This window comes from Canis lupus, chromosome 21 (genome assembly GCF_048164855.1).
Source record: "Canis lupus baileyi chromosome 21, mCanLup2.hap1, whole genome shotgun sequence".
In the NCBI taxonomy this organism is placed as follows: Eukaryota; Metazoa; Chordata; class Mammalia; order Carnivora; family Canidae; genus Canis; species Canis lupus.
Genome location: NC_132858.1, coordinates 16,506,231 through 16,533,495, shown reverse-complemented (window position 1 = coordinate 16,533,495; position 27,265 = coordinate 16,506,231). Strand labels below are relative to the sequence as shown.

At 34.7% G+C, this 27,265-nt stretch overlaps 3 protein-coding genes across 3 annotated transcripts; 1 reads left to right on the top strand and 2 right to left on the bottom strand.

Annotated features, from left to right (window-relative positions):
• Nucleotides 1–5,630: 5,630 nt before the first annotated feature.
• On the bottom strand, nt 5,631–6,635 carry LOC140613627 (olfactory receptor 5T1-like). The gene has a single exon (XM_072792060.1). It carries the CDS (start codon nt 6,633–6,635, stop codon nt 5,631–5,633), a length of 1,005 nt encoding a protein of 334 aa, XP_072648161.1.
• Nucleotides 6,636–16,294: 9,659 nt separating this feature from the next.
• Nucleotides 16,295–17,281, top strand: LOC140613626 (olfactory receptor 5T2-like). Its single transcript, XM_072792059.1, has one exon. The coding sequence runs from the start codon at nt 16,343–16,345 to the stop codon at nt 17,279–17,281; it is 939 nt and encodes a 312-aa protein (XP_072648160.1). The 5' UTR covers nt 16,295–16,342.
• Nucleotides 17,282–20,586: 3,305 nt separating this feature from the next.
• Nucleotides 20,587–26,941, bottom strand: LOC140613625 (olfactory receptor 8H1-like). Its single transcript, XM_072792058.1, has 3 exons — nt 26,033–26,941; nt 20,679–20,699; nt 20,587–20,592 (listed from the first exon to the last, which is right to left on the bottom strand). The coding sequence occupies exons 1-3, from the start codon at nt 26,939–26,941 to the stop codon at nt 20,587–20,589; spliced, it is 936 nt and encodes a 311-aa protein (XP_072648159.1).
• Nucleotides 26,942–27,265: the final 324 nt, after the last annotated feature.

The window sequence follows — 27,265 nt, the reverse complement described above, 5'->3', positions numbered from 1 at the left end:
TTCACTGCAGTCTTTCAAGGATGTCACAGAAAGAGGCTATATTGTTGCAGCTGTCCACTTCCCGGTGGTGCCTGCATGTCATCCAGAATCATTTGTAAACTAGGCCTGAGTCTTCTCTCCCTCTGTCAAATAATCATAGCAAGCTCCACAGAAGCCACAGATTCAGGCTAAGAGAGAGAAGAATTGTGGACCTCTGGTATTTGGATCACTTCCTCATGTAACTTACCTGGACCTTCAAGGTCTGCTCAGGCACAATTTTGTATATAACCTTTCCATTTCATGATGGAGGGCAGCTGAGTATTCCCAAATTTATCAATGGTTGGGTCAGAAAACACCAGGCTTTGAATGGGGAACTCTGCTGTGGTGGTAAATTAGTGGCCATGCTAAAGTGTTCGGTCTCTACTAATACCTAGTGGCAGGTTAAAATCTGTTTTACAAAAGAAAAATAGTAATCTGTGGAAGATGGGAGGGCTTTGCTTCACAGTGCTAAAGTTCTATATGGTGATTCCTCAACAGGGGCCAACCAATAGCTCCAAACAGCATCCTTCTGTACCACTGTCACTCCAAGTACCAATAGACCTGCTAGATCATATGGTCCAAGTGGAAAAGAAGGTTCCACAGCACTGTGAACCTGTTGCAGAGCCTTCTTCTATCATGAACCTCCTCAAAAACCATCAACTTTTTTTAGGTCAGAGGTATATGGCTGGGGTAACACAACGAAATGAGGAATATACTGCCTTCAAGGAAGAAGTCCACTAGTGTGACTTTTTGGTTATAAAAGTGACAAGATGCAATAAACTTTCCTTGACCTTAGAAAGGATATTTGACATGCCTCATACCACTGTACTTTAAGAAATTTCACTAAAGCAGAAAGTCCTCAAATTTTTGTTAATTTCCCTACTCATGTCATGTGAATATCTTACACATATGTCTAGAGTAGTTGCTACTTTTCACTCATTTAGTCCAATAAGTATAATGTCATCAATGTCATGGATCCAGGGGATATCTTATGGAAGGAAAGGGCAATCAAATACCCGTGAATCAAATTATGACATAAGCTGTAGAGCCAAGCTAGAACAATGAAGTTTGTTGGTTTACTAGCTCAGAGAAAACTGTTTTTGGTAAACTTTATGAAACTGGATGAAGAAAAAAGCACTTTCCAGATCAATAGCTGCACACCAGGTACCACGTATGTGTTAATTTGCTCAGGCAATGAAACCACATCTTGTCCAAGAGCAACGATGGGAATAATTACTTAGTTAAGCTTATGATAATTCTCTGTCATTCTCAAAAACCTATCAGTTTTCTGCCCAGGCCAAAGAGGAGATTTGAATGGGGATGTAATAGAATCACCCCTCTTGCATTCTTCAAGTGGAACTAATGGTGGAACTAATCTCTCATTTCCCTTCAAAATGCAACATTGATTATAGTTTACTTTTTTTTTTTTTTGGTAGAGGAAGTTATAGTTGCTCCCAGTTGATTTTTTCCAACATGATAACCCTTACTCTACAGGTCAGGGAATCTATGTGGGGATTCTCCAAGGGGCTGAGTTGTTCTATCCCAATTAGACGTTCTGGAACTGGAGAAATAACCACAGGATATTCCAGGAACACACAGGATTCACTGTGAGATGGGCCAGAAGTACAACTCCACTGACCAACTGACCTCCACAAACCCTTGACTGTAGGGCCACAAACACACAAACAGACAGCAATGTTTTGGGTCTTCTGGAATCATCATCAGTCTAGAACTAGTGCCCAGTAGTTCTCAAGGGTCTGGTTGTTTCCTTTTCACCAATGCACAGTTACCCTGGTAAAGGTCCAGAGTCCCCCTGGAGAAGGTTTGGAGAAAGGTTAATAGTTCAAATTCCAGGTAGTATAATGGGATCCTCCCTCAAGGGTATCTGGCCTCCCATCATTCAAGAGGTTCTAGGGACTATAAGCTCCCAGAGTTCACCAGTTGACTGAGGGACAAGTGACTCTGTTTTTGTGATTCAAGTTAGACTTTTGTTCACTTAACCCAGAAGTTTTATGCTTATACAAATAAAGTCAGAATTTAGTATTTATCATCTATTTCACTTCTAGAAATACAATGATCAATTTGCCAGGGCCATTCTTGTAAATGAGTAAGGCTGTTTTGATTGCTGCTTTGAGCCTGCATTCTGGGGGTAACCACATCCCATGGTCTCTGAAGTTGGATGCCTCCACTTGGGCTCTGACACTCCAGAGTGAATGTTACCTATGCAAACAGAAATGAAGCCACACATCCCAGACTGGAAACTTCTTGTACAGGCAATGCAAAGAGAGAAATGAAAAGAAGCCTGATAACTTTAGGAAACTAAGTACACTTCTATTAAATATTTTCACTGAAGAAAACATTAATTAGGACATAAAGGCTTAAACATTCAATAAGATTGCTTTTGTAGGTAAGTATGTATAAAGCTTTGACTTTGACAATTCTCTCTTTTTATAAGTGTAGGGGCAGCATTTCTGAAAACACCCATATATTAGTGAAAATTAAAATCTGAATAAAGAACATTTTAAGAAATTCTATTCTATTTGGAAATGAATAAAAAATTTTTAAAGACTCTCAAACTATTCCACTTAAGCACTTTTAATGTTACTAAGATATTCCTAAGTCAAAAAGAAATGGGAAAAATCAGAAATATTGATAATAAAATTATGACTAAAGTATGTGTGACTCTACAGACACACTATTCATTGGAAAATTGTACCCAAATGAGAAAGCTAAAAAAGAGTAGACCAGGGATCCCTGGGTGGCGCAGCGGTTTGCACCTGCCTTTGGCCCAGGGCGCGATCCTGGAGACCCGGGATCGAATCCCACATCAGGCTCCCGGTGCATGGAGCCTGCTTCTCCCTCTGCCTGTGTCTCTGCTTCTCTCTCTCTCTCTGTGACTATCATAAAAAAAAAAGAGTAGACCATTAGAAAGAAGAAATATTGTATTTATTTTTTTCTTTTCAAGTTTTTATTGAAATTCTAGTTAGTTAATATGTGGTAAAATTAGTTTCAAGAGTAGAATTTAGTGATTCATCACTTACATATAACACCCAGTGCTCATCACAATAAATGCCCTCCTTAATACTCATCCCCTATCTAGCCTATCCCCCACCTGCCTGCCTCCATCACCTCTCAGTTTGTTCTCTATATTTAAGAGTCTCTTATGGTTTACTTCTCTTCCTCTTTCTCTCTCTCTTTCTCTCTCAATATCTCTCTCTCTCTCTCTCTTCTTTTTCCTTCTCCTATGTTCATCTGTTTTGTTTCTTAAATTCCACGTATGAATGAAATCATATGGTATTTGTCTTTCTCTGACTGACTTATTTCACTCAGCATAATCCCCTCTAGCTCCATTCATGTTGTTGCAAATGCAAGATTTCATTCTATTTTGAGGACTGAGTAATATTTCACATCTTATTTATCCATTCACCTGCTGATGGACATATGGGCTATTTCTGTAGTTTGGCTAGTATTGATAAGGTTGCTATAGATGTTCTTTGATTCTCTATTTTTGTAACCTTTGGGTGAATATCTAGTAGTGCAATTTCTGGGTCATAGTGTAATTCCCTTTTTAAATTTTAAAAACCTATGTTAAAGGAAAAAAATAAACTAGAAAATCTAAAACAGTAACTAATATTTAAATGGAACATTCTATCTTGTTTCACAAGCATCCTTCATTGAGTTGAAAAATGTTTTTGACAGTTTCTTATGTAAAATATTTATTAATTTAAGGAATATTTATTCAGCAACAATATGTATCAGACAATATTCCGAACATATGTATCTGGAAAATTGATCAGGCAATAAATCATATGCAAAGAAAATGAGGCTGGCCAATGGAATTACAATGAAATTGTAATTATTATAACGTAGTCAATGAAATCCTAAGAAAAAACATTTTTAAAAAGGAGTCATGTGAATGGCAACCAGGAAAGCCTTCCAAACAGAAGAAAAATATGCAGAAAAATGATGTGTGTGTGTGTGTGTGTGTAATATATGTTGTTGTAAGAGATTATTTATATTTGTATAATTAGGTGTTATTTAAACTGAACAATCCCACTTTAGGGAAATATCCTTAAGTTGTACTCTACTTCTAAGGAGATCATCCTATTGGAACCAAAGGGATTTAACACTTAAAAATAAATAATAATAATGATAAAATTAAGGAGGCAGGGATGGAAAACCACAACTACTTAACAATTAATTAAAAATTAATTAACTTTGAAGGACACATGTCCTTGCAATGGAAATGAGGTCTATTGGAAGCAGTGCTAAACATGAGAACAGTCAGGATGCTTTTCTGTACCTCGGTTCTTGGGTCTGGGCATTGAGGAGTGGTGGCATCTGTAAGGGTGTCACAGGGTGGTGGTGGTCAAAATAAAGCAGGGCCAAAGCTGAGTGTACCACGTTAAAAAGGAAACCTCATAAAGATGGGCTGGGGCTGAGCATAACAGCCAGCTGTATCTTATTCCCTGCATTGTGCCTGTGTTTTGTCATTCTTGAGTTTAACTATGACCTTGATCAGTGCTAATGCCTACCTTCTGTATTCTGTGAGGAAAAACCATGGACTTAATTTCCACACTTTGAAATAACAAAAAGGGGAGAGTTGCACTCTTACACGCAGTCTGGTAGTGACACCGGAAATTTAAATATACTATCTGTGGTCCCTGCTGCCAATGCAAAGATTTAAGGATGAAGTAGAGTGCTTTTATCAGGAGTCAGATGCCAGTGACCCTAGGGCAGTGGCTTGGGATTATCTGAGCTGTGGTTTTGCTATCAACTGGGTGGTATTTACACAAATTAGTCAGATGTAATTAGAAATGTTTTAAGAATTGTAACGACAGGAGACTATTGAGTTTGACTCATATGAGGATGAAAGGTAATACTACACATTTTGAAGTAAAGATCATATGCATATGTGACTCTGCATGTATAGAAATACTTACATATAATGAATATATGTGTATGTGTAAATATATTTATATGAAATAAATATATACTAGTGTGCACATGTACACACACACATATATATATACCAATATTCATATCCGCATACTCAGAATATGACTTTATTTAGCAATAGGACCTTCGAAGAGGACCTTAATCTAATATGACTGATGTCATAAAAAGAGATCATAGCACAGAAGCACAGAGAGGAATGACCATGTGGAAACAGAAAGAAAAGACTGCTATTAAACAAAAAAACAAAAACAAAAAAACTGTCATCTGCAAGTGAAGGAGAGAGGCTTTAAACAAACTCATCCTGCCTTTACCTTCAGACTTATAGATTCTGTAACAAATAAATTTCTGTTGTTAAGCCACCAGTCTGTGGCACTTTGTTATGCATTCTTAGCAAACTAAGACCATCAGTATCAGCAGAGGTGTGTGTGTGTGCGTGTGTATTATATATGTGTGTGTGTGTGTGTATGCGCTTTTATGTATTTCAGAATGTATTAGGGAGTAAATAATGACAGTTTTTCTGCATGTATGAAAACTGTAAAGGTGGAGGCCTATCATCTTTATATAAAAGTACCTAACAAGAATGAAAAGATACAAATAAAACAAAATATTTTTATCATTTTAATATTAAGACAATATATTATTCTTATTTTTTCTTAATTTAATGGTGAATGTGAAAAGTGTACTTTATTGATACACCAATTTTTACCAAACAATTTCTTCATTGCTGCTTTTACATCTTTGTTCCTTAAACTGTAGATGATGGGATTCAGCATAGGAATCACAATCGTGTAAAATATTGACACTATCATGTCATGGTCCAGGGCATAGCTGGAACTTGGTCTCACATACATGAAAAGGATGGTTCCATGATAAATTGACACTCCAGTTAGGTGAGAACCACATGTAGAAAAGACTTTCCGCCTCCCCTCGGCAGAATGGATGTTCAGAATGGCCAAGAGAATGAAAACATAGGAGATCAGAACAATGAGGATAGTGACTATCTCAATAGAGCCCACGAAGTAGAAGAGCAGCAGCTGGTTTGTGTGGGTGTCAGAACACGAAATGGCAAGTAGTGGAGGGATGTCACAAAAGACATGTCTAATTTCATTGGAAGCACAGAAGGATAGGCTGAACGTGGCCACTGTGTGTACAGAAGCATGCAAAATGCCACCAACATAGGAAGCAACGATGAGTGGCACATAGACCCTGGGTGACATGCTCACGGAATACAGGAGAGGGTTGTAGATTGCTACATAGCGGTCATAAGCCATGGCAGCCAAGAGAAAGCATTCTGTGGTTCCAAAAGTAACGAAGAGAAGCATCTGTGCTGCACATCCGAGATAGGAAATGGATTTATCCTCTGCTAGGAAATTGACCAACATTTTTGGGGTGACAACTGAAGAATAGCAGGCATCCAGGAATGATAAAACGCTCAGAAAATAATACATGGGGTTGTGGAGCCGAGATTCCCCCATCACCAATATAACCAGTCCCAAGTTTCCTATCAGAGTAAAAAGATAGATTGCTAGAAATAGTAAAAATAGGAAGACCTGCACCTCAAAATCATCTGTGAAGCCCATCAATATAAACATGGTGGCCTCAGTCACATTTTTCATCTGAGTCCTATATAAATTTAAATCTGATGGAAACCCTAGCATTTTAGAGTTTATTTATAGGATTTAAAGATAGTATTTTTGAAAAGAGAATATACCCTATGTATCCTTGTGTTTGTTTCTTAAGAAAGTATGTTGAGATCCTTGGTGGTGATGGGCTTGGAAGTTAGGTTCCAGTGGATGCACTGCCCTGCATAAATTAAAGAAATTATTTTATTATGTTGTTGGCTAAATTTGTCATGTTAAAAATCTATGCCAATAATTGAGATAAGTGAGTTAATTTCCAGTTAGTTATTGCTAAATTTTCTCCCACCTGGTTTCATATTGCATCATCTTAAAATCCTCAAAGATGAATGAATATAGGAATTAAAAAATCTGAAAGAAGTATAATAAAAATTACATACCTGAGTACTAGTCCTAGAGTTTGTAGAATGTGTGTTAAATTCCTTTTTATGTATGTGCATGCAATTTTTAAAATGGGAGCAACCATATGTATATCACAAAATTGGGATACATTTAAATGAGAAAAACAATGTAAAAATTATTTAATCTTAAAATATTCCCAAAGGAGTACAATATGGGATGTTAGACTTAATTTCAGTGTGTTACATGGGGTGGACCTTTCTGACCATCCCAATATTTTATGGTATCAGGCATCTTAAAAAATGCATACCTGTCATTACATTGTCTTTGAGCATGTCAGTAAAATAGCAGTATGTTTACTTACATTTCCTCTAATGATTTTGTCCATAAAATTTTTCTTATAATTTCTCTGATTTTATTTGTAGTGCAAGAAGGTGGCTTGTGGATGAAGGTATACTTTAATCCAAATAATGTCTCAGTAGAGCAATTACCTACTTCACTCTAGGGAACTTGAGGGATGGAAGAAAAAACCCATGGAGTTTACATCTTCCAACATACTCTTCAAACAAACTTCCACCAACTAATATTTAAGGAAATGAAAAATAATTGTTTATATCTAGCTAATTTCACTTTAAGAAATAAGGACTAGATAGACAAAAATATGGACCATCAATTTTAACAAAATAGACCAATCTGGAAGACTAAAATTGTCAAATCTTCACCTGTAATACAGTTCCAAAACATAAAGTACGGTACATCCAATAAGAACAGTGTTATAGGGGGATCCCTGGGTGGCTCAGCGGTTTCGCGCCTGCCTTTGGCCCAGGGCGTGATGCTGGAGACCTGGGATCGAGTCCCACGTCGGGCTCCCGGCATGGAGCCTGCTTCTCCCTCTCTTCTGCCTGTGTCTCTGCCTCTCCCCACCCCCCCCCCCTCTCTCACATGTCTATCATAAATAAATAAAAAATAAATAAAAAAAGAACAGTATTATAAATGCTAAGCTTGAAAAGGAAAGCTATGATAGCAGCAAGCACATGATATTAAGTGGCTACTAAGAGTTAGAAGTTTTGTGTACATTATCTTATTTAATATGTATGGTGACCTGCAAACTAAATAATTTAGCATCTTTTTACAGATGAGAAAACTTGAGAAACAGCCCGACCTATACCCTGCCCAAGGTCATACAGTTTGCAGCAAAGCCAGGATTCAAGACAAGCTTCTCTGTCTCATACTTTAAACTTTGTCCATTTATTTAACCATGTTGCAAGTTCATTGTGATATGTCATAATTCTGGAGATGTTATTTCTTAGAAACAATACAAAATAGCATCTTCATGTGTTTGAATTCTTATGCAAACCATCAAGTTTGAGCAGAGCATGATTTAAAAACAAAAAAGGAAACAAAACAGAGCTGGCTTCTACATCAAGTAGCTAACTAGTAAAACAAATTTAAAATTCATTTATATCCTTTCATTAAAAAAATTATGATCCCAAATGGCATGTACCCAATGGTTGGTTGGCAGCTAATTTCCTCTCCTTTTAATAATTTTCCTAAATTCATAATATAGTCCGTTATTTCTACTACCTTTATTCCAACTATTATCTTCCATCAAAAAAATGAAATCAAATGTCTAACTTACAAAACTATTGATCTAAATATGTAAGTAGTCTTTCTTATTATCCCTACGATGTTCCCCAGAATTCCCTCATTAAATATTAATTCAGCTCTAAGTTAACTAGAAATTTCTGTCTCAGATTAAATATCAAAACATAGAATCTAGTTGGAGATTCAATGTTTTGGCTTCTGAGATATGTTGTAATTCATAAGAAACCCTTTTCTCTCACCTGTGGAAATGAACTGCTCACTCATTTAGGGTATTCTATGAACACAAGCATTTAGACTTTTATACCATGTTCTAAAGCTTCTTCTTGAAGTCCACAGGGATGCTCCAAGGAGAAAATACACTAATTATTTTCTGGGATCTAAATGTTGGATAATTTCATGTGTTTTTTTTTTTTTTTTGTAGTAAATGAATGGTTCTGGAACAATGAACTAAATGATAAAATGATTACATGAATGCACTTTGGGCTCTGGTAGAAAAGAATCCTCAGTGCAAAAAGAATAAGCATAGAGCTGGAAAAGAAATCTAACGCTACAGGACATAATCCTGGCTCTGATACTAAATAGTTATGTGTCATTCGGTTTATGACTTCAATTTTCTAAAATCCACTTCTTTCTTTCTGAAATTATAACCTGTTTATTTATCTCAAAATAAGGTATGATAGACTTCATAATCATTTAATAAAGATTACCATATTTATTTAACTTTTAAAGTGCTATACTTCTAAGTGTCATGAGAGAGATATTTAAGCTCACTAAGAGTTTACTAGGGAAAAATAATATGAATACATAAATGGGAAGTATTGAAAGCAGAGATGGGACATATACATATAGCTTTAATATTCTATATAATAAAAGAGGATATTGAGATCTGGCTGAGATAGAGGTCGAACTTTCTGTGTTGGTCAGGGTCTTATTGTTGTGGGAAACTTAAACACTCCTCTATAAGTTTGTTCCTGGCTATGTACTTAAATAAATTATTCAAAAATTTGTTTAAAATACATAGATGCCTAAGCTCAGTACCTAGGGAGCCTAAATTAATAGATAGGGAATGTTGGTTATGGAATTTGAATTAGAAAGAAAGAAGAAAGAAAAGAAAGAAAGAAAGAAAGAAAGAAAGAAAGAAAGAAAGAAAGAAAGAAAGAGAGAGAGAGAAAGAAAGAAAGAAAGGAAAGAAAGAAAGAAAGAAAGAAAGAAAGAAAGAAAGAAAGAAAGAAAGAAAGAAAGAAAAAGAAAGAAAGAAAGAGAAAGAAAGAAAGAAAGAAAGAAAGAAAGGAAAGAAAGAAAGAAAGAAAGAAAGAAAGAAAGAAAGAAAGAAAGAAAGAAAGAAAGAAAGAAAGAAAGAAAGAAAGAAAAAGAGAGAGAGAAAGAAAGGAAGGAAGGAAGGAAGGAAGGAAGGAAGGAAGGAAGGAAGCTGTTATGATAGTTACCCTAATAGTAAATAAAAGATCTATTAATTAAATGCAATCACAAATGATCTATATATTCAATGCGGCCCTAGTTCAAACTAAAAAAGCATTTTTGCAGAAATTAACAAGGGATTTCCACAATTATACAATACAGAATATTTCTAGCACCCATAACATGATTGTTGTTACATTGTTGTGTGTGTCTATTAAAATTCATGTAACTGACACATATAGTTGGTAGATTTTCTGTACTTATATTAAAATGTAATAACTGACTTTTTAAAAAAACTAATAATTACATAATTTAGTCTTTGCTTCATACTGTAGTTATCTTTGCAGGGGAGATAGTGACTGAAAAATAGAACACGGGAGGCTCCTTGGGTTCAGGCCATGTTCTACTTCCTGGGCTTGTTTACATGGGTATGTTCAACTTAAAAACTCATCAAGCTGGGACTCCTGGGAGGCTCGGTTGGCCTGGTGTCTAACTCTTGATTTTGTCTCAGGTCATGATCTCAGTGTCCTGAGATTGAGCCCAGCATTGGCTCCGTGCTGGACCTGGGGTCTGGTTAAGGTTCTCTCTCCCTCTTTCCCTCCCCTCTCAAAAAATCCATCAAGCTGTATACTTAAGATGTGTGTACTTTTCTCCGTGTACATTTTCTTCAATAAAATTTTAAATAACTAGTTCATTTTATTGATACACCCATTAATGAACTAGTTATACATTTTCGCTATGTGTCAGTTTTATATTTGTATGAGACACATTTCTATTGTTTTGAAAATTATAATTTAGTGCTTTTAGGTGTGTTTCTAAAAATTTTTATTCTTTTTCTTTACTTGAAATTGATTTTTCTTCATCCTTGTTTCTTTTCACTTCCCTTAATTATGCTATTAGTGCCAATTCTTGTATTAAATTACTCTTGATTACTGAATTTTTGTTTTATTTCTACTTTCTGGTCTATTATTTTGAATTCCTTGTATCATATTTCACATATATCACATCTTTCTGATGTCTTATCTCATTTCTGACACATTTGATTTTCTTGTTAGTCATTTTTTAAAATTTTGTTTTATATTATTTTAAGATGTATTTTATATAGTTCATTTGATTTTTTTTTAATATTTTATTTACTCATTCATGATAGAGAGAGAGGCAGAGACACAGGCAGGAGAAGAAGCAGGCTCCATGCAGGGAGCCCGACGCGGGACTCGATCCCAGGTCTCCAGGATCACACCCTGGGCCAAAGGCAGACGCTAAACCGCTGAGCCACCCAGGGATCCCCTCATTTGATTTCTTCTAACCTTATTCCATGCTCTGATTTTGGTAATTTTTGACCATTATTTTATCCTTTTGCAATTTTAATATAATTATATGGAGTTCAGTAGTTACCCTTTTATTCCTTCATTGTGTCAATACGATGGGTGTTTTGACTGTCAGAAGGAGGAACATGTGAAGTTGGAGACACATCAAGGTAGCTTTTCCAGTTTTGTGTTCAAAAAATCACTCTCAGGTTTTTATGATAGTCTTGAAATACTATTGTACAGCTCCTCTATGTCCCAGAGCTAAGCTTTAAAGAGTACCTTCTACCTGCTGTTTTGTTTCTTTATTTCCTTTTTTTTTAATGCAGAGGGCTTTTTATTTTTATTTTATTTTATTTTAATTTTTAATTTTTTTATTGGAGTTCAATTTGCAAACATATAGCATAACACCCAGTGCTCATCCCATCAAGTGCCCCCCTCAGGCACTGTCACCCAGTCCCCCCACCCTCCCACCCACCTCCCTTTCCACCACCCCTTTGTTCGTTTCCCAGAGTTAGGAGTCTCTCATGTTCTGTTTCCCTTTCTGATATTTCCCACTCATTTTTTTCTCCTTTTCCCTTTATTCCCTTTCACTATTTTTTATTCCCCAAATGAATGAGACCATATAATGTTTGTCTTTCTCTGATTGACTTATTTCACTCAGCATAATACCCTCCAATTCCATCCACGTGGAAGCAAATGGTGGGTATTTGTCATTTCTAATGGCTGAATAATATTCCATTGTATACATAAACCACATCTTCTTTATCCATTCATCTTTCGATGGACACCGAGGCTCCTTCCACAGTTTGGCTATTGTGGACATTGCTGCTAGAAACATCGGGGTGCCTTCCTGCTGTTTCTTGAGTCTAAGCAGATATTGCCTTCTAAAGAATACACTTTAGACTTGCGTACTGCTTTAACAGTCTTTTTTGGGTCCTACACCTTCCAGAAGACTCTCCTTTGTTGAAACTTTCATTCCTAGTATATTTACCTACCCGACTGACATGCTTCTCAGCATTTTATTCTAAGTGAAGCCCTGTCCTTTTCAAAGGGAGTACGTGCTGCGTATTTCTGAGATCTTTTCAGTGTCTCATGGTTCCTTCATGACACTGATTAAGCATGGATAAGAACAGAGACTCTCCCCTCCAAAAAAGTTAAAGAAAAATAAAAATTCTACTGGGCCTCCCAGTAGACCTAGGTCAACAAATGTTAAATGTCTCAATTTTGATCCTAGGTGTGTGTGTGTGTGTGTGTGTGTGTCTGTGTGTGTGTGTGTGAATTGCATATGAGTACATCAGTTTATCAACCAACCAATTTTATTTAATCTGAGTAAACATTAGATTCACAAAATATTAGATTAGTAAACATTCAGGATTCACAAAATTACATGATTTAGCAAGTCCCACAGAGCTTTAAACTTTTAATGTCTCCCCCACATTTCTATGGGATTTTTTGAACTTTTTTTATTACCTTGAATAATGATCTTCCAATAAGTTCAAAATGCATACTTTTAAATGTTTGTTAAAACCACATACTTTATAATTTGAACAGAGTAAGAATGTACATGTTTAATTGACTCTAAAAAATTGCTTATATTGCCAAAATGAGGAAATTGGTTCTCAGAGAAGTTAGTTTTCATTTGAATAAATCCTTGTGTTGTTATTTTGAACCAAGGATAATTAAGGCATATTCCTGTTGGAGCATTCCCTGTAGGGTTTCTAAACAGCTGAGTAAGTTCATATAAACAATCTAAGTGAACCATATTTATAATGTACCTAGATCTGCCTTTGCTGTTCTATAGGTAAGAGAAATTTTCAGATAATTTGTGGAATACTTAGGATGTGAAACTTAAAACAACCAGGTCAAATATGCTTTGAAATCCTCAATATTAAAGTCTTTACTTGTTGTCTATTGTATAGGTGAACAGAATGCATTCTTCACAAACTAGATTTAGGCATGATCTAAGAATTGGAAAACACCACTTCCTGGAATGAAACAAAGGTAATGGAAAATAATGAATTTCTGTTGTAAAAGTAATAAGAAGGCTCCAAGCAGATGTGTGTGCTCATGTTTCTCATGTCAGAAAACAGACTAGTTCAAAATAAAATAAGATAAAATTTATCAATAGAGGGCCAGAAAACACTTGACTTATTCAATTCTCTGGGGGCTTATATTTTGGTACAATAAGGAAAATAATAATTCTTTTAAGTTTATTTTGCTAGTCATGTAATGTAGATGCCGCTTCAGATTACTCCTTATTTCATAATGTTTCTCTAGTCTTAGCAACTTAAAAAATATTCAAATACATAAAAAGTCATGTTTTGTTTTATTTCAGTGGGGAGCTAGGAAGGGAAATCAACTGCAGAATGAAGCCAAGGTATAATAAGCAGCAATGAAAAAGGGTGAAAAGTGCGTGCTCTCTGAGGGAGAGCTGGAATTGAATATTGGCTCTGACACTTGGTATCTGTGAGAATAGCTACGAGGTGAGATAAAGCAATGTGTGCAAAAGTCCATCCTACAAGTTAATAAGTGTTATTTCTCTGTTTTCTACTCCTTTGCAAGTTTAGGGCTTCAGCATTAAGCCCAAAATATTTGGAGTTTCTGTATTCTAAGAAAGTTACATTTTTGGAAAAGATTATACATTAACTATAAAAAGTTGATCAGATGTTATTAAAGTCTAAAGACTTTGTCATTTAAATTTATTGCTCTTTGAAAGGGTTGTATCACTCTAGTGCATACTTGAAATTAATAAAACACTGGATATTAACTATACTATAATTACAATTAAAAACTTAAAAAAAAAGAGGAGTAAGCTTTGGAGAGAAAGCCTGGTATCACATCTGGTTTTTCATAATGGAGCTGGGTGAGGAACACATACTTTCAGATTGCAGATCTATATAATTTTCCTTGTACCAAATATATCATTGACCTGATGCCAAGAATTGTATTGGATTTCAGTGTCTTCACTTCAGTTGTATTAAAACATGGATTTCATTATATTTATCAAGGTCTATTTTTTATTTCTTTCATTTCTGTTTTTACCTCATCCACATAAACTATTTTCTTGATCTCCCTTTGGGTAATATTCAAATCATCTCTACCTATTGCATCTTTTTCCTTTTTTATAATAAGAAAAAGATGTTGGATGCCTGAGTGACTCAGTCAGTTAAGTATCCAATTCTTGGGATCAGCTCAGTTCATGATCTCATGGTTATGAAACTGAGCCCTGCGTCGGGCTCTATGCTCAGCATGGAGTCTATTTGAGATTTTCTCTCTCTCTCCCTCTCCCTCTGCTCCTCCCATTTATGCTCTCTCTCAAATAAATAGATAAATCTTTAAGAAAAAATGTATTTGGGGTTTTACAATCAATTTATTCAGTTTTTTAATGAAATGTTATATTTAAATGCACTTTATTTTGTTAGAGAAACTCAAAAATATTCAGTTAATTAGAATAAATGGTTTGAGTGCTTTGGTTTGTTTTGTTGTAACTTTTATTTCCAATACACAGGATTCAGCCGCCATTCTGCTTTTTCTGATGTCTCATATGAGTATTTATTTCCTCTGCCTTTAATCTTTCCAACAATCTATGAAAATGTTTTCTCCTGATTTAACAATTCTAAGTGATCCTGACTTTATCACTCCCAGAAGATGTTGGGATGCACTCTCTTCTCTATCACTCTCTCTAGTCCAAATGGCTCTCTCTCTTACTGATGGGATCCATGTCATGTATGGAAACTAGGACTTGACTTACATTATGAATTTAAATAATTAACACAATATCATTTGCAATAGATTATGTGCTCTCAAGACTGACTCAGATTTCCTATGGATGGATATATAAATTTATTTTTAAAAAACTGTAATAAATAAATTGAATAAGACTATCCTCCAACTATTGTCATATTATGGGCCAATAATAGACCTTTGACTTCTTGTTTGATTAACATGGCACTATGCAGGAAAAATTTTTTCTACACCTTCTAATTTTCATTTATTGTTATTTTTTTCCTTTTAAATATTAAGTATAGTGTCAAAGTGCATAGATTGTTTTGTGTTGTCACATTTTCAATTACTGATCTTTATGAATTTGTTAACTTTATATAGTAATTACCTATGTGTTCTTTTACTGAATCCAAAATCAACAATATATAATCAACTATAATACTTTGAAAGAAAAGAAAACAGATTTCTTATTCTCCCATGTTTACTATAGAATTTTGAGAGACTAGAGAAACACACATTATCAATAATGTAGATTTCCAGAAACCATCCAAATGACCAAATATTTATCCCCAAAAGAACAATATAATACTAAGTAGTTAAAAACACATTGACTGAGGTATATATTGTCACATAATTTTATATCCATTCATGGTCCATTTCTTGAAAACAGTCTTGGTTAGTTCTATTCAAAATAACAATAGAGTCAGAAAAATTTAGAGATAAACTCATAAAATATTACAATCTAGTAGGCTGTTACTCTGTCAAACCAATCTAATTTAGCACATTCTATATTTTATTTTAAATATTTTATTTTAATATCATTTTTCCTTCAATATTTGTTCCAATGTTTTGAGATGAATATTAATGCCATAATTCTGAGGGTGAGTAGATTGTAGCACATCATTTTACACAATTTCTGAAAGGTTTAGAATTCTGGTGTGAATTCCAGTGTTGCATTCATTGATATACTATCTTGTGGTTGCATGTTACAAGAAAAACATATTTAGCTGTTCAATTTGTGTTTAATGTGGTTTAATAGTAAAATAGCTAATAGAACTCAGTGGTAAAGTGACCATTTGACCTCACAGTTTTAGAAATGACATAAGTTGAACCAATGAGTAAAAACTCATAGCTTCTATTTAATTCTACAGTGAATGGCATTAACCTTTGACTCATCATCTTGTCTTCTGATCAGCTACTCGGAAATTATGCATTGCCATGAAATAAATATGAGGACAGAATTCACTTTCCTTCAGTTACACAACTGCTCACTTTTATCATATTAATATGAGTTATAACTTTGTGAATATCTTCAAGCTTCTTCTATGAGATATCAACATGAAGAATGCTACAGAAGTCACCATATTTGTACTGAAGGGCTTCACAGATAAGCTTGAGCTGCAAACAGCCTTGTTCTTCCTGTTTCTAGCAACCTACCTCTTTACTATGATGGGAAATTTGGTTTTAGTTTTGTTGGTCATTGTAGATTCCCAGCTCCACAACCCCATGTACTATTTTCTGAGTGTGTTATCATCTGTGGATGCCTGCTTTTCCTCCGTAATTACTCCAAATATGTTAGTAGATTTTATGTTAAAGAATAAAGTCATTTCATTCCTTGGATGTGCAGCACAGATGTTTCTTGCTGTTACTTTTGGAACCACAGAATGCTTTCTCTTGGCTGCCATGGCTTATGACCGCTATGTAGCAATCTACAACCCTCTCCTGTATTCTGTGGGCATGTCACCCAGGGTCTATGTGCCACTCATCGTTGCTTCCTATGTTGGTGGCATTTTGCATGCTTCTGTACACACAGTGGCCACGTTCAGCCTCTCCTTCTGTGCATCCAATGAAATTAGACATGTCTTTTGTGACATCCCTCCACTACTTGCCATTTCGTGTTCTGACACCCACACAAACCAGCTGCTGCTCTTCTACTTCGTGGGCTCTATTGAGATAGTCACTATCCTCATTGTTCTGATCTCCTATGGTTTCATTGTCTTGGCCATTCTGAACATTCATTCTGCTGAGGGGAGGTGGAAAGTCTTTTCTACGTGTGGTTCTCACCTAACTGGAGTGTCAATTTATCATGGAACCATCGTTTTCATGTATGTGAGACCAAGTTCCAGCTATGCTCCAGACCATGACATGATAGTTTCAATGTTTTATAGCATTGTGATTCCCATGCTGAATCCCATCATCTACAGTTTAAGGAACAAAGATGTAAAAGAGGCAATGAAAAGAATGTTTCAGAAAAAATGGTTTATTAATTCATACTAAACATTAAATTGAAACAAATTAAGAATGTCACATTTTCTCCAGTTGGAAATGTTATGACAAAAATATGTTTTTCAATTTATTGATCTCTTTCAAATCTTCTTGGACTTTAAAAATAAAGATCATAAATAAAGGCTATATATGCTCTGAATGAGCATCTAGTACATAGTGCTATTTCTCCTACAGCCAAGATTCACTGATTGAGGAATCAAAAGCTTGTAATGGGAGTGGTACCACTCATTATTTTACCTAGGGACCCACACACACATTTTTTTTTTTTACAAAATTTTGCTTGTACCTATAGCTTTACAGCTTCAGGAACAAAGATTAAAAGAGACAATGAAAAATAATGTAAAGATATATATTAGTTCATAAATAAAGGACCTTTTTAGCATTGAGTAAAACTGAAAAGTACATTGGATGGTTGTCCCTGATTTGAAGCACATTGATACATGGAATGAAAGAATACACTGATTTTTTTTTCACTTTGCCAACTGCATTATTTGGCTTCCAGACTATAATCTATAAATTTATCTATAATTTATGTGGTATTGAAAATCTTCTTTAAGATATTGGCAGAAGTAAGAAAGAAAGAGGAATACATTTAAAATGATTTTCACTAGATTTGATATTTTTTCCTTTTATCGAAACACATAGAATTGTCAGGTTTTGAGCACAGATGATTAATAAGATGAAGACAAAAAAGGGGAAAAAAGAGAGGAAGGGAGAGAGAGAGGAGGAAAGAAGGAGAAACAAGAAAGGAAGGAAGAAATGAGATCAGTTTAATCCATTATATCTATGCTGATTCTGAGATTCCATTACATTTTTGAGATGTGGAACTAGAATCCCAATAAATATTGCACTGATACATGTAGCATTATCTAGCAAGGAGATATTTGAAATCACAGCACTTAAATCACTGGGTGTGATTTAAGACTATGTATGAACAGGTAAAGCGATTAAAAGCACACTTATCTTGACGAGCACTGAGTAATATATGGAATTGTGGAATTACTGTATTGTACACTGAAATTAATATAACATTGTATGTTAACTATCTGTAATTAAAATCCTAAATAAATAAATCAATAAATGTATAAAATTTCCACTTTCACTCAGGATGTAGAAAGCTACAAATAATGTTTTAAAACATCCAAATACTCTATAGATTGTAACTTTTCATGACTGTGTCAAAGAACAGAGGTTGCAAACATCCAAGTAATCTGAATTACAAGAGAAGACAAGTTCTTTCAAGAGGAGATGAGACACATGGACTGTTTCATATTTAGCAAAAGGTAGGAGAAAGTTGTGACTACCATGCATGAAGGTAGGAAGAAATTAGCTAAATTAAATACAAGTATATATATATATATATATATATATATATATAATATATATATATATATATGTTAACATGTATATTATATGCATTGAATACTTATATGTTATATATATGTTATATATAAATATATATGTAATATATATTTATATATATTATTTTTTAAAGGTTTTATTTATTCATGATAGACATAAAGAAAGAGAGAGGCAAAGACACAGGCAGAGGGAGAAGCAGGCTCCATGCAGGAAACCCAACGTGGGACTCGATCTTGGGTCTCCAGGATCTGCCCTGGGCCAAAAGCAGGTGCTAAACCGCTGAGCCACCCAGGGATTCCCGTATATTTATGTATATTAAAGCCAGGTTTGGGCTATTAGAAAAAACAGACAAGCCTGAAAGAGCCTTCATTTAAGTCTTCTCTGCCATCTTCAGCCAAGGATAGTAAGAATAATTCATATAAATAGTAATAAAAGCAGCTTTTCAAAAACAGGTCTTTCTGGGGGTCTTGACTAAACATTTTAATTACTAGGTTAAAAGATGTAGTGGTCAGGGTGCCTGGGTGGTTCAGTAAGTTATGTGTCTGACTCTTGATTTCAGCTCAGGTCATGATCTCAGGGTTATGAGATTGAGCCCCATGTCCAGCTCCATGCTCAGCACAGAGTCTGCTTGAGATTCTCTCTCCTTTTCCCTCTGTGCACCCCCCACACACCCATACTAATTCCTTCTCTCTTTCTAAAATCAATCTATCATTATCTATCATCTATCTATCTATCTATCATCTATCTATCATCTATTATCTATCATCTATCTATCTATCATCTATCTATCATCTATCATCTATCTATCATCTATCATCTATCTATCTATCTATCTATCTATCTATCTATCTATCATCTATCATATATCTTAAAATTAAAAGATCTAGTGAAGACAGTAAACTATAATATGTGAGTATATATTTCATCAGATAGATGGAAACCATTAAGAAATGTCCAATGAAGCACCGGAAATTAACACACACCCACACACTCTCAGTATAAAAGACAAAAAATTCCTTCAAGAGGATCATCAGTAGATCAAAAAAAAAATGAGGAAAAAAATCAGAAAATGAAGGTAAACAATAAAAATGAAGAAAACAGAATAAAACTTATAGAAAAATGAAAACAAGATTATCTAACAGTTGTGTTATAATATCAAACAGTCTAATATAAAAAACAAAAATAAAGAGGGGATGAATCAGAAGAAATATTTGAAAATATAATGGCCAAGACTTCTCTAAAATTAAGGAAACACCAAGCCACAAGCCTGAGAAGATCAGGAGAAACTAGGAAAGAAATACAAAAAGGAAACCAATCAATCAACAAAACACATTTACACTCATTTGTATCACTGATTAATAATAAAGATAAATAGGAAATTATAAAAGCATTCAGAGGAAATTGCATGTCAGATACAAAAGAAAAAGTAAAAGGAGTATAGCAGATGCCATTAGAAATGATTCGCACCAGACATAAAGAAGATGCGTATCTAAAGTAGGGAAAGATAGTCACTGTCCATCCAGAATTTAATATCCATAAAAATGTTTGAAATATCTAACAAAAATAAAAACAAAAATGACTTTTGCAAGGAATTAATATATACACACTGAAATAATTTATATCCAGCGAACTTGCGCTTCAACAATTATCCAGGCAAAAGAAGTATAACAGAAGAAAATATATGTATACCCAAAGAAATGAATAACACCAAAAATATTAAAAAAGATAAATATGACAAATATCCAATATTTAATTGTAATTCCTTCAAAGAGTAAATGGCCAAAGTAAAACTATGCTGGTTGCTTATTGGTGGCTTATTGGTTTAAGCCATGCATAAAAGTATAATTTATGACAAAAATAGAAAGAAAAAGAGAGAAGAATATTATTCTAGGTCAACTGCATTATATTAAATATGGATATTATAATTCCCATGGTCACCACTGAAAAGAGACAAGATACACATTACATATATCAGAAATGAAAGAAGGAATGTCACTTGGTCCCCACAATAATAATACAATATTACAAGCAACTCTTTGTGAATAATCTTGAAAATTAAATGAAATGTACAATTGCTTAAAGATGTTCACATCAGAGAAAGAGGGTGACCTGAATAGTTCTATATCTACTAAATACATTTAATTACTCCTTAAAACTCTGTATGAACAAAAATCAAGGAATTGTTTTCCCATTATGAAAACCTCCCCTTCCTCTCAGACTGCAATGTGCAGAATGCTGGATGAACCCTCTTCAATGATACTGAAGAGGACCAGATCTGGGAGACAGAAGAAATGTAGTTCCTGGGATGAGCTTGTGAAAAAGAGCCATCCACAACCCCTAGCCAGCTAAACTCTGCAACATTATAGCCGAGGGTACTTGTTTCCTCTTTCCTGAAACACCCTGGTTCTGAATCCTTTTGTTATACCACCATACCCTATGCCTTGACTACTACAGGTTCTCTCTCCAGAACATACCATCATCAGATAAATTGTTTTTTCTTTTCCAGAATCACTCCTTCTGCAAGGAGGACTGTGCTGTTATGGTTGAGAAAATTTAGCTAGTATTGTCAAAATTGCATTGTCTTCCACCAGCAACACGCATCTTTTAACAGCCCCTGGTATTTATTTAATGCTTTCTTTACTATGATAATGAATTCTCTGTTTGCACTTCTGATAGTAGTATTCTTAGCTCAGAGTGTTGTTGAAGACCTTGGTTGGATTCTAGACTGTCTGAGTTCCAATGTGAGCTCTTCTTTAACACGGAGTGGCCATGGACTAGTTACTTAATCTCTTTGTGCCCCAAGTTTATTATCTGCAAAATTCTGCCTTCAGATACATTTTTTAAGGCAGTTTCCTAGGTGGTGGGGGTACAGCATTGAGCAAAGTAAGTAAAAATCCTGGCTTAAGATATAGGGGCAGTGGGGGAGGAATAGAAGAAACAATAGGAAGGAGCTAAATATATAAAATGTTAGTTGGGGGCACCTGGGTGGCTCAGTTGGTTAAGTGTCTGACTTTTGATATTAGCTCAGGTCTTAATCTCAGGGTCGTGAGCTCAAGTACCACACTGAGATCCACTCCAGGCTGGGCATGGAGCCTACATAAAAAGATTTTGTGTATATATGTGTATATATATATTATTTACACAAAATATATAAATATTATATATATATATAATAAGTCAAACATGTATATTTATTAGATGGAGATAAACTGTTATAAAAGCAAATGAAGCAAGAAAGAGGGTGAGAAGCAGGTGCAATTTTAAATCAGATGGCAAGGAATACTCTTATTAAGAAAAGAAGAACAAGATTGTGTAGTTGCATATGAAAAGGAAGTTTCAGGGTGAAGAGGAGTAAAGGGGAAATTCCAGGCAGTATTGAGACTAATGTGCACAGGGAGAGTTAGGAGGGTATGTTATTTTTTTTTTTAAGATTTTAAAGATTTATATATTTATTTTAGAGAGAGAACAAGCATGAGCAGGGTGGGGGCAGAGGGAAAGGGGGAGAGAGAAGCACAGTCCTCACTGAGTGCAGAGCCCAATATGGGGCTCCATCCCATGATCCCGAGATCGTGACCTGAGCCGAAATTAAGAATCAGTTGCTTAATGGACTGAGAGCCCCAGGAACCCCAGGAGGACATGTTATTGAAACAAAGTAAGCATGAATGGACAGAATGACAAGGAATGAATTAGTAGGCATAAGGAGTGGAGAGAAGATAATTTTGGACTGGGGGGCTCCTGAAAATGTTTTGGTTTTTATTCTTAGTGGGATGAGAAGTATGGTCAGATTTGTGAAAGTGGTATGATCCAATTTACTGTTCACCACTCTGGCTATTACATTGAGATTAGATTCAGGAAGGCTAAGATCAAACAGAGCAACAAGCAAGGGCCCACAGGTATAGTTCCTGACTACGGTCCCTCTGGCCAGTGTGGTGACAGAAAATGTGCTGAGAGACTGGATATATTCTGTATTTAGAGTCCACGTGGTATGCTGTTGGAGTGCAGGTGACACAACAAGACAATTTTGGAACTGTTCTTAAGTCTTTGCCTGAAGGAATAGAAAATTGCTTTCCACTATGTGAGATTAACATTTGGATATTGCTAAGTACCTACCTGAAAGTTATCTTGTGAAGATAAATTATGTTTATATATATATATATATATATATATATATACACACACATATATTTATATGCCTCTGATTATTGTCTGGCACACTATAAGTGCTCAACAAAATATGTTATTACCATATCTATCATTTATTTAGAAGCAGACACAGCTCTTCATATTTTTGTCATGATTTATTCTACTCTTTTTTAATTTTTTTTATTTATTCTACTCTTATTTTCTTTATCATATTTGTTTTAAATAGCATTCTGGCATGGCAAGAAGAATATGTCTTAAATTATGGCTGATCACATCTTACATAAAATACAATACGCAATAATTATAACAAGGAATTTTACAGGGCAAACACAATAGTCTAAATCTTTTATGTTGTGCATAGATTATATTACATGCATGTAATAACACACATGCTTTATAAGTTATAAGGAAGATATGGTAGTCTTACTTTAATTACAATGTAATCTAATTTAATTAGCATTTGTTCAACTTAAGTGCTGTCTACAAAATCACAGAATCTCTTGGCCATCTTTGCCAACTCAACCGACAGGATATACTTTCTAATCATAGAAGTTGACATCAACAGAAACAAGGTGAAAGGATAGTTTATAAAAAAGACCAGAAAAATGAAAAGTCCTATAAATACATTAAAAGACATAGTGCATAGGCAAGATGAAAGATCAGTCAAAAATGCATATTATTAAGCAATAAATATTTATTATATACTTATTACTAATTGTAAACAAAAACATATAACAAAAGCAATGAAGAGATTAGACCACATGGATTTAAAAGCAAAAATAAGTCAATAATTTTAAGTGGGATTGATATATGAGATAGGAAACTTTAAAATAATTAAATGGAGGAAAATAATGCACATTTAAAAAATTTGAACGAGCTTGCTGACATTTTTTAATTAGTGAAAAAATTTTAAACTTTTTACTTCTAAAAGAGAATTTGCACTTTTACAAATTTGCCCTTTATTTTAAACATTTAAAAAATATTTAGGAAAAATAATCAACTATAGTTACATTTCAAAAATAAAAATTATACAATATTATGGCCTGAAATGAAAACTATATAGTTATGAAAAGTTTAAACAAAAAAAATCAAATACTCAGAAAATGGAAAAATACATCCTTAACCTCTATGTAGTAGAGAAAATTAAAACTGTAATTCAGATTATGTAAAGAAAAAATGAAAAATAAAGGAAATGTCAGTGGTATGACTACAGTTTACGGGTTGCCACAAATTCTGAATTCATTTATTTTTTTAAACTGTATCTGTTTAAAAAAATTAAAAGAAATGAATCAAATGCTTCATTCAATATTTATTTTTAGTGACATAGGAAACCTATAAAAATTAGAAGGCAATAATTAAAAAAAAACAGAATTTCAGCAAAGTAGCATTTTACTGAAGATTATTAACATGTCACAGAAAGGTAGTAAGGTTTTTAAATATTTAGCCAGTAGCCACGAAAGAGACACCACTACATTTAGATTTTTAAGTTGATGCATTTACATTTCAGATCCAAAGCCTTACAAGATGAGAGTCTTGATTTTTTTCCCAAATACTCAGAACATATTCGCCTCAGATTTCAGTGACAAAGGCATTATCAAAGGAGAAACTTATAACTATACAGAAAGCTGTAGAAAAGCACATAGAAAATGACAGAAATTTTGCTTATATAATTACTATATACACATGTGAATGTAACTATAGATCCAGAGGAATGTGCATAAAACTGTTGATGACTGCTAAGCCATTTCTATTCCCTTCTTCTTTTCTGTGGTTTCCATGGTTAACATGTTCTCCAATGTTAACAGACATAATTTTAAATTTTTAAAAAATGTGAAGTATTGAGTTTTTCCTTAGTTGTTTGTCAATCAGTCAAAAGTAACTTATAAAACACAATCTCTTTTTTAAGAGATTTGTTTATTTATTTATTTAGAGTCGGGGAGACAGGCAGAAGAAGGAGAAAGGGAATTTAAAGCAGGATCACCTCGGTGGCTCAGTGGTTGAGCTTCTGCCTTTGGCTCAGGTCATGATCCTGGGGTCCTGGGATCGAGTCCCACATTGGGCTCCCTGCTTCTCCCTTTGCCTATGTCTCTGCCTCTCTCTCTGTGTTTCTCATGAATAAATAAATAAAATCTTAAAACAGATTCCATGCTGAGCACAGAGCCCAATGCAAGGTTCAATTCATGACAGTGAGATCACGAACTGAGCCGAAATCAAGATTTGTATGCTTACCAACAAGCCACCCAGCCACCTTACAAGTAAATATTCTTTAAGAAAATGCAACTGGGCATTAAAAATATTGCAGGAAAGTCAGCCTTCTAAGGATAATGGCCAACACTTATTAGGACTGCCTTGAATGCTTTACATCCATTATCTGATTTAATCTTTATAATTAACTCTATTGCCCTGGAATTATTATTTATCTTGTTCAGTTGAAGAAACAAGCCAATCCATTAAGGGTTATACACCTAAAAGGGTAGCAGATTTAGAATATAAATCTTGGAATATTAGATTCTAAAGCAAGTTATCACAATCAACCTGCTATATTCTTCTCCATATGTTAAAAAAAAAACACTTCTGAAACTGCAATCGTTGTGTCTAAAATAAAGCTCTTTTCCACGATAAAATTCTCTGAATTTGGAATTATTCATAGGAATTTGTATGGTATCATTTAGAAGATGATAACTATACTGTCTCATTTTGCATATCAGTTGCTCTTTAAAACTCATATAATTAATTTTTTAAGGTTTATTTATTTATTTGAGAAGGGGAGAGCCAGAGGAAGAACAAGAATTTGGTCAATTCTTTACTTGACCAAATATGATCTCAGACATTTCCAGGAAGTCTATAGAATTTTCAAGCAGACTCCTCACTGAGTGCAGAGGTAAGTGTGGGGCTGGATCACAGGACTCTAAGATCATGACCTGAGCTGAAGCCAAGAGAATGAACACTTAACCCACTGAGCTACCCAGACACTCCCAAAAACACATATTTAGGTCATAGACTTAAAGCATATTTTATGGCTTTCTATTATAACTTGAAAATTCTATAGACTTCCTAGAAATGTCTGAGATCATATTTGGTCAAGTAAAGAATGGTTTAACGGAAATACAAAAAAAAAATTAAAGGAGTCAATTGGTTTGGAAACACACAAAGGGAATAGACTGTAGGGGAGGCGAAAGCAATGAGCTGAAAAGTTTAGCATCACCTATTTCAATTGCCTTCTCCCTTCTGCATGACTCTAATGAGAGCATTTTTCACTTCTTTGTTCCTAAGACTATAAATAAGTGGATTCAGCATGGGGATCACAATAGTATAAAAAACAGAAGCCACTTGATCCTTTCCCAGGGAGTAAGACTTACTTGGCTTTAAATAAGTAAAAATCATAGTGCCATAAAAGATGGTGACTCCCAGGAGATGAGAGGCACAAGTAGAGAAGGCTTTTCGCTTTCCTGAAGTGGAAGTAATTTTCAGGATAGTAGACAGAATGGACACATAAGACACAGATATTGTGATAAGAGACACCATTAGGGTGGAGCCAGCAACAATAAATATCATGATTTCGATGTCATGTGTGTCAGTGCAAGACAGGGCTAAAACTGGGGGTGTATCACAGAAGAAGTGATGGATTACATTGGAGTCACAGAAATGCAATCTGCTCATTCGAAGCACAGTGACAAAGGAGTCCACAAAGCCAATCAAATAGGACCCAAAGACGAGGGAACAGCAGAATCTTGTGGACATAACCACTGGGTAATGCAGAGGATTACAGATAGCAACATAGCGATCATAGGCCATTGAGGAGAGAAGGAAACATTCAGTGGCCCCCAAGAAGACAAAAAAATACATCTGGACGAGGCAGCCCCCGTATGAAATATGCTTGGTAGAAGTCAGTAAGTTCTCTAAGGTTTTAGGTGTGATGACAGTTGAGTAACTGAGGTCAAGGAATGACAGGTGACTAAGGAAAAAATACATGGGGGTGTGTAGCTGGAGATCCAGGCGGATTATCAGTATCATCCCTGCATTGCCCAGCACAGTAACCAGGTATATTAGGAGAAACAGCATGAAGAGGATCGACTGGATCTCTTCAGAATCTGTCAATCCCAGAAAGATGAAGTCATGCACCGGTGTGTTATTCTTTCTCTCCATAGTATTTAATTTCTGTCAACTGTGAAGAAATCAAATTTGATACTTAGCAGGAATGACTTCACAAAGGTTTGTGTTTATGTGGACCACATGACATTTAATTAGTTTAGTGTTTCTAAAAATTGAAGATAATGAGTGGTTTGTAGACCATGACTGAAAAAAAATTAATTTGATTGCCAAATATAAAAATAGGCATAATTTGGCATTTGAATACAATATAATTAAAGTTAATATATTGAATAATTAAAATGAGACTGACTCTATTCTAAATGCTTCTTAATGCATTTAGTCCACATGAGACTATTGTACCATAGGTGCCACTAATAG

Bases quoted from the DNA above. Each gene is read 5' to 3' on its own strand.
- LOC140613625 (XM_072792058.1), bottom strand. From the start codon at position 26,941: ATGGAGAGAAAGAATAACACACCGGTGCATGACTTCATCTTTCTGGGA. The intron at 20,700-26,032 runs GTCATGCAGAAG...TTAATTTTCAAG, and splicing joins TGAAAAATGCTCTCATTAGA to ATTATTCACAAAGAGTTGCT.
- LOC140613626 (XM_072792059.1), top strand. From the start codon at position 16,343: ATGAAGAATGCTACAGAAGTCACCATATTTGTACTGAAGGGCTTCACA.
- LOC140613627 (XM_072792060.1), bottom strand. From the start codon at position 6,635: ATGCTAGGGTTTCCATCAGATTTAAATTTATATAGGACTCAGATGAAA.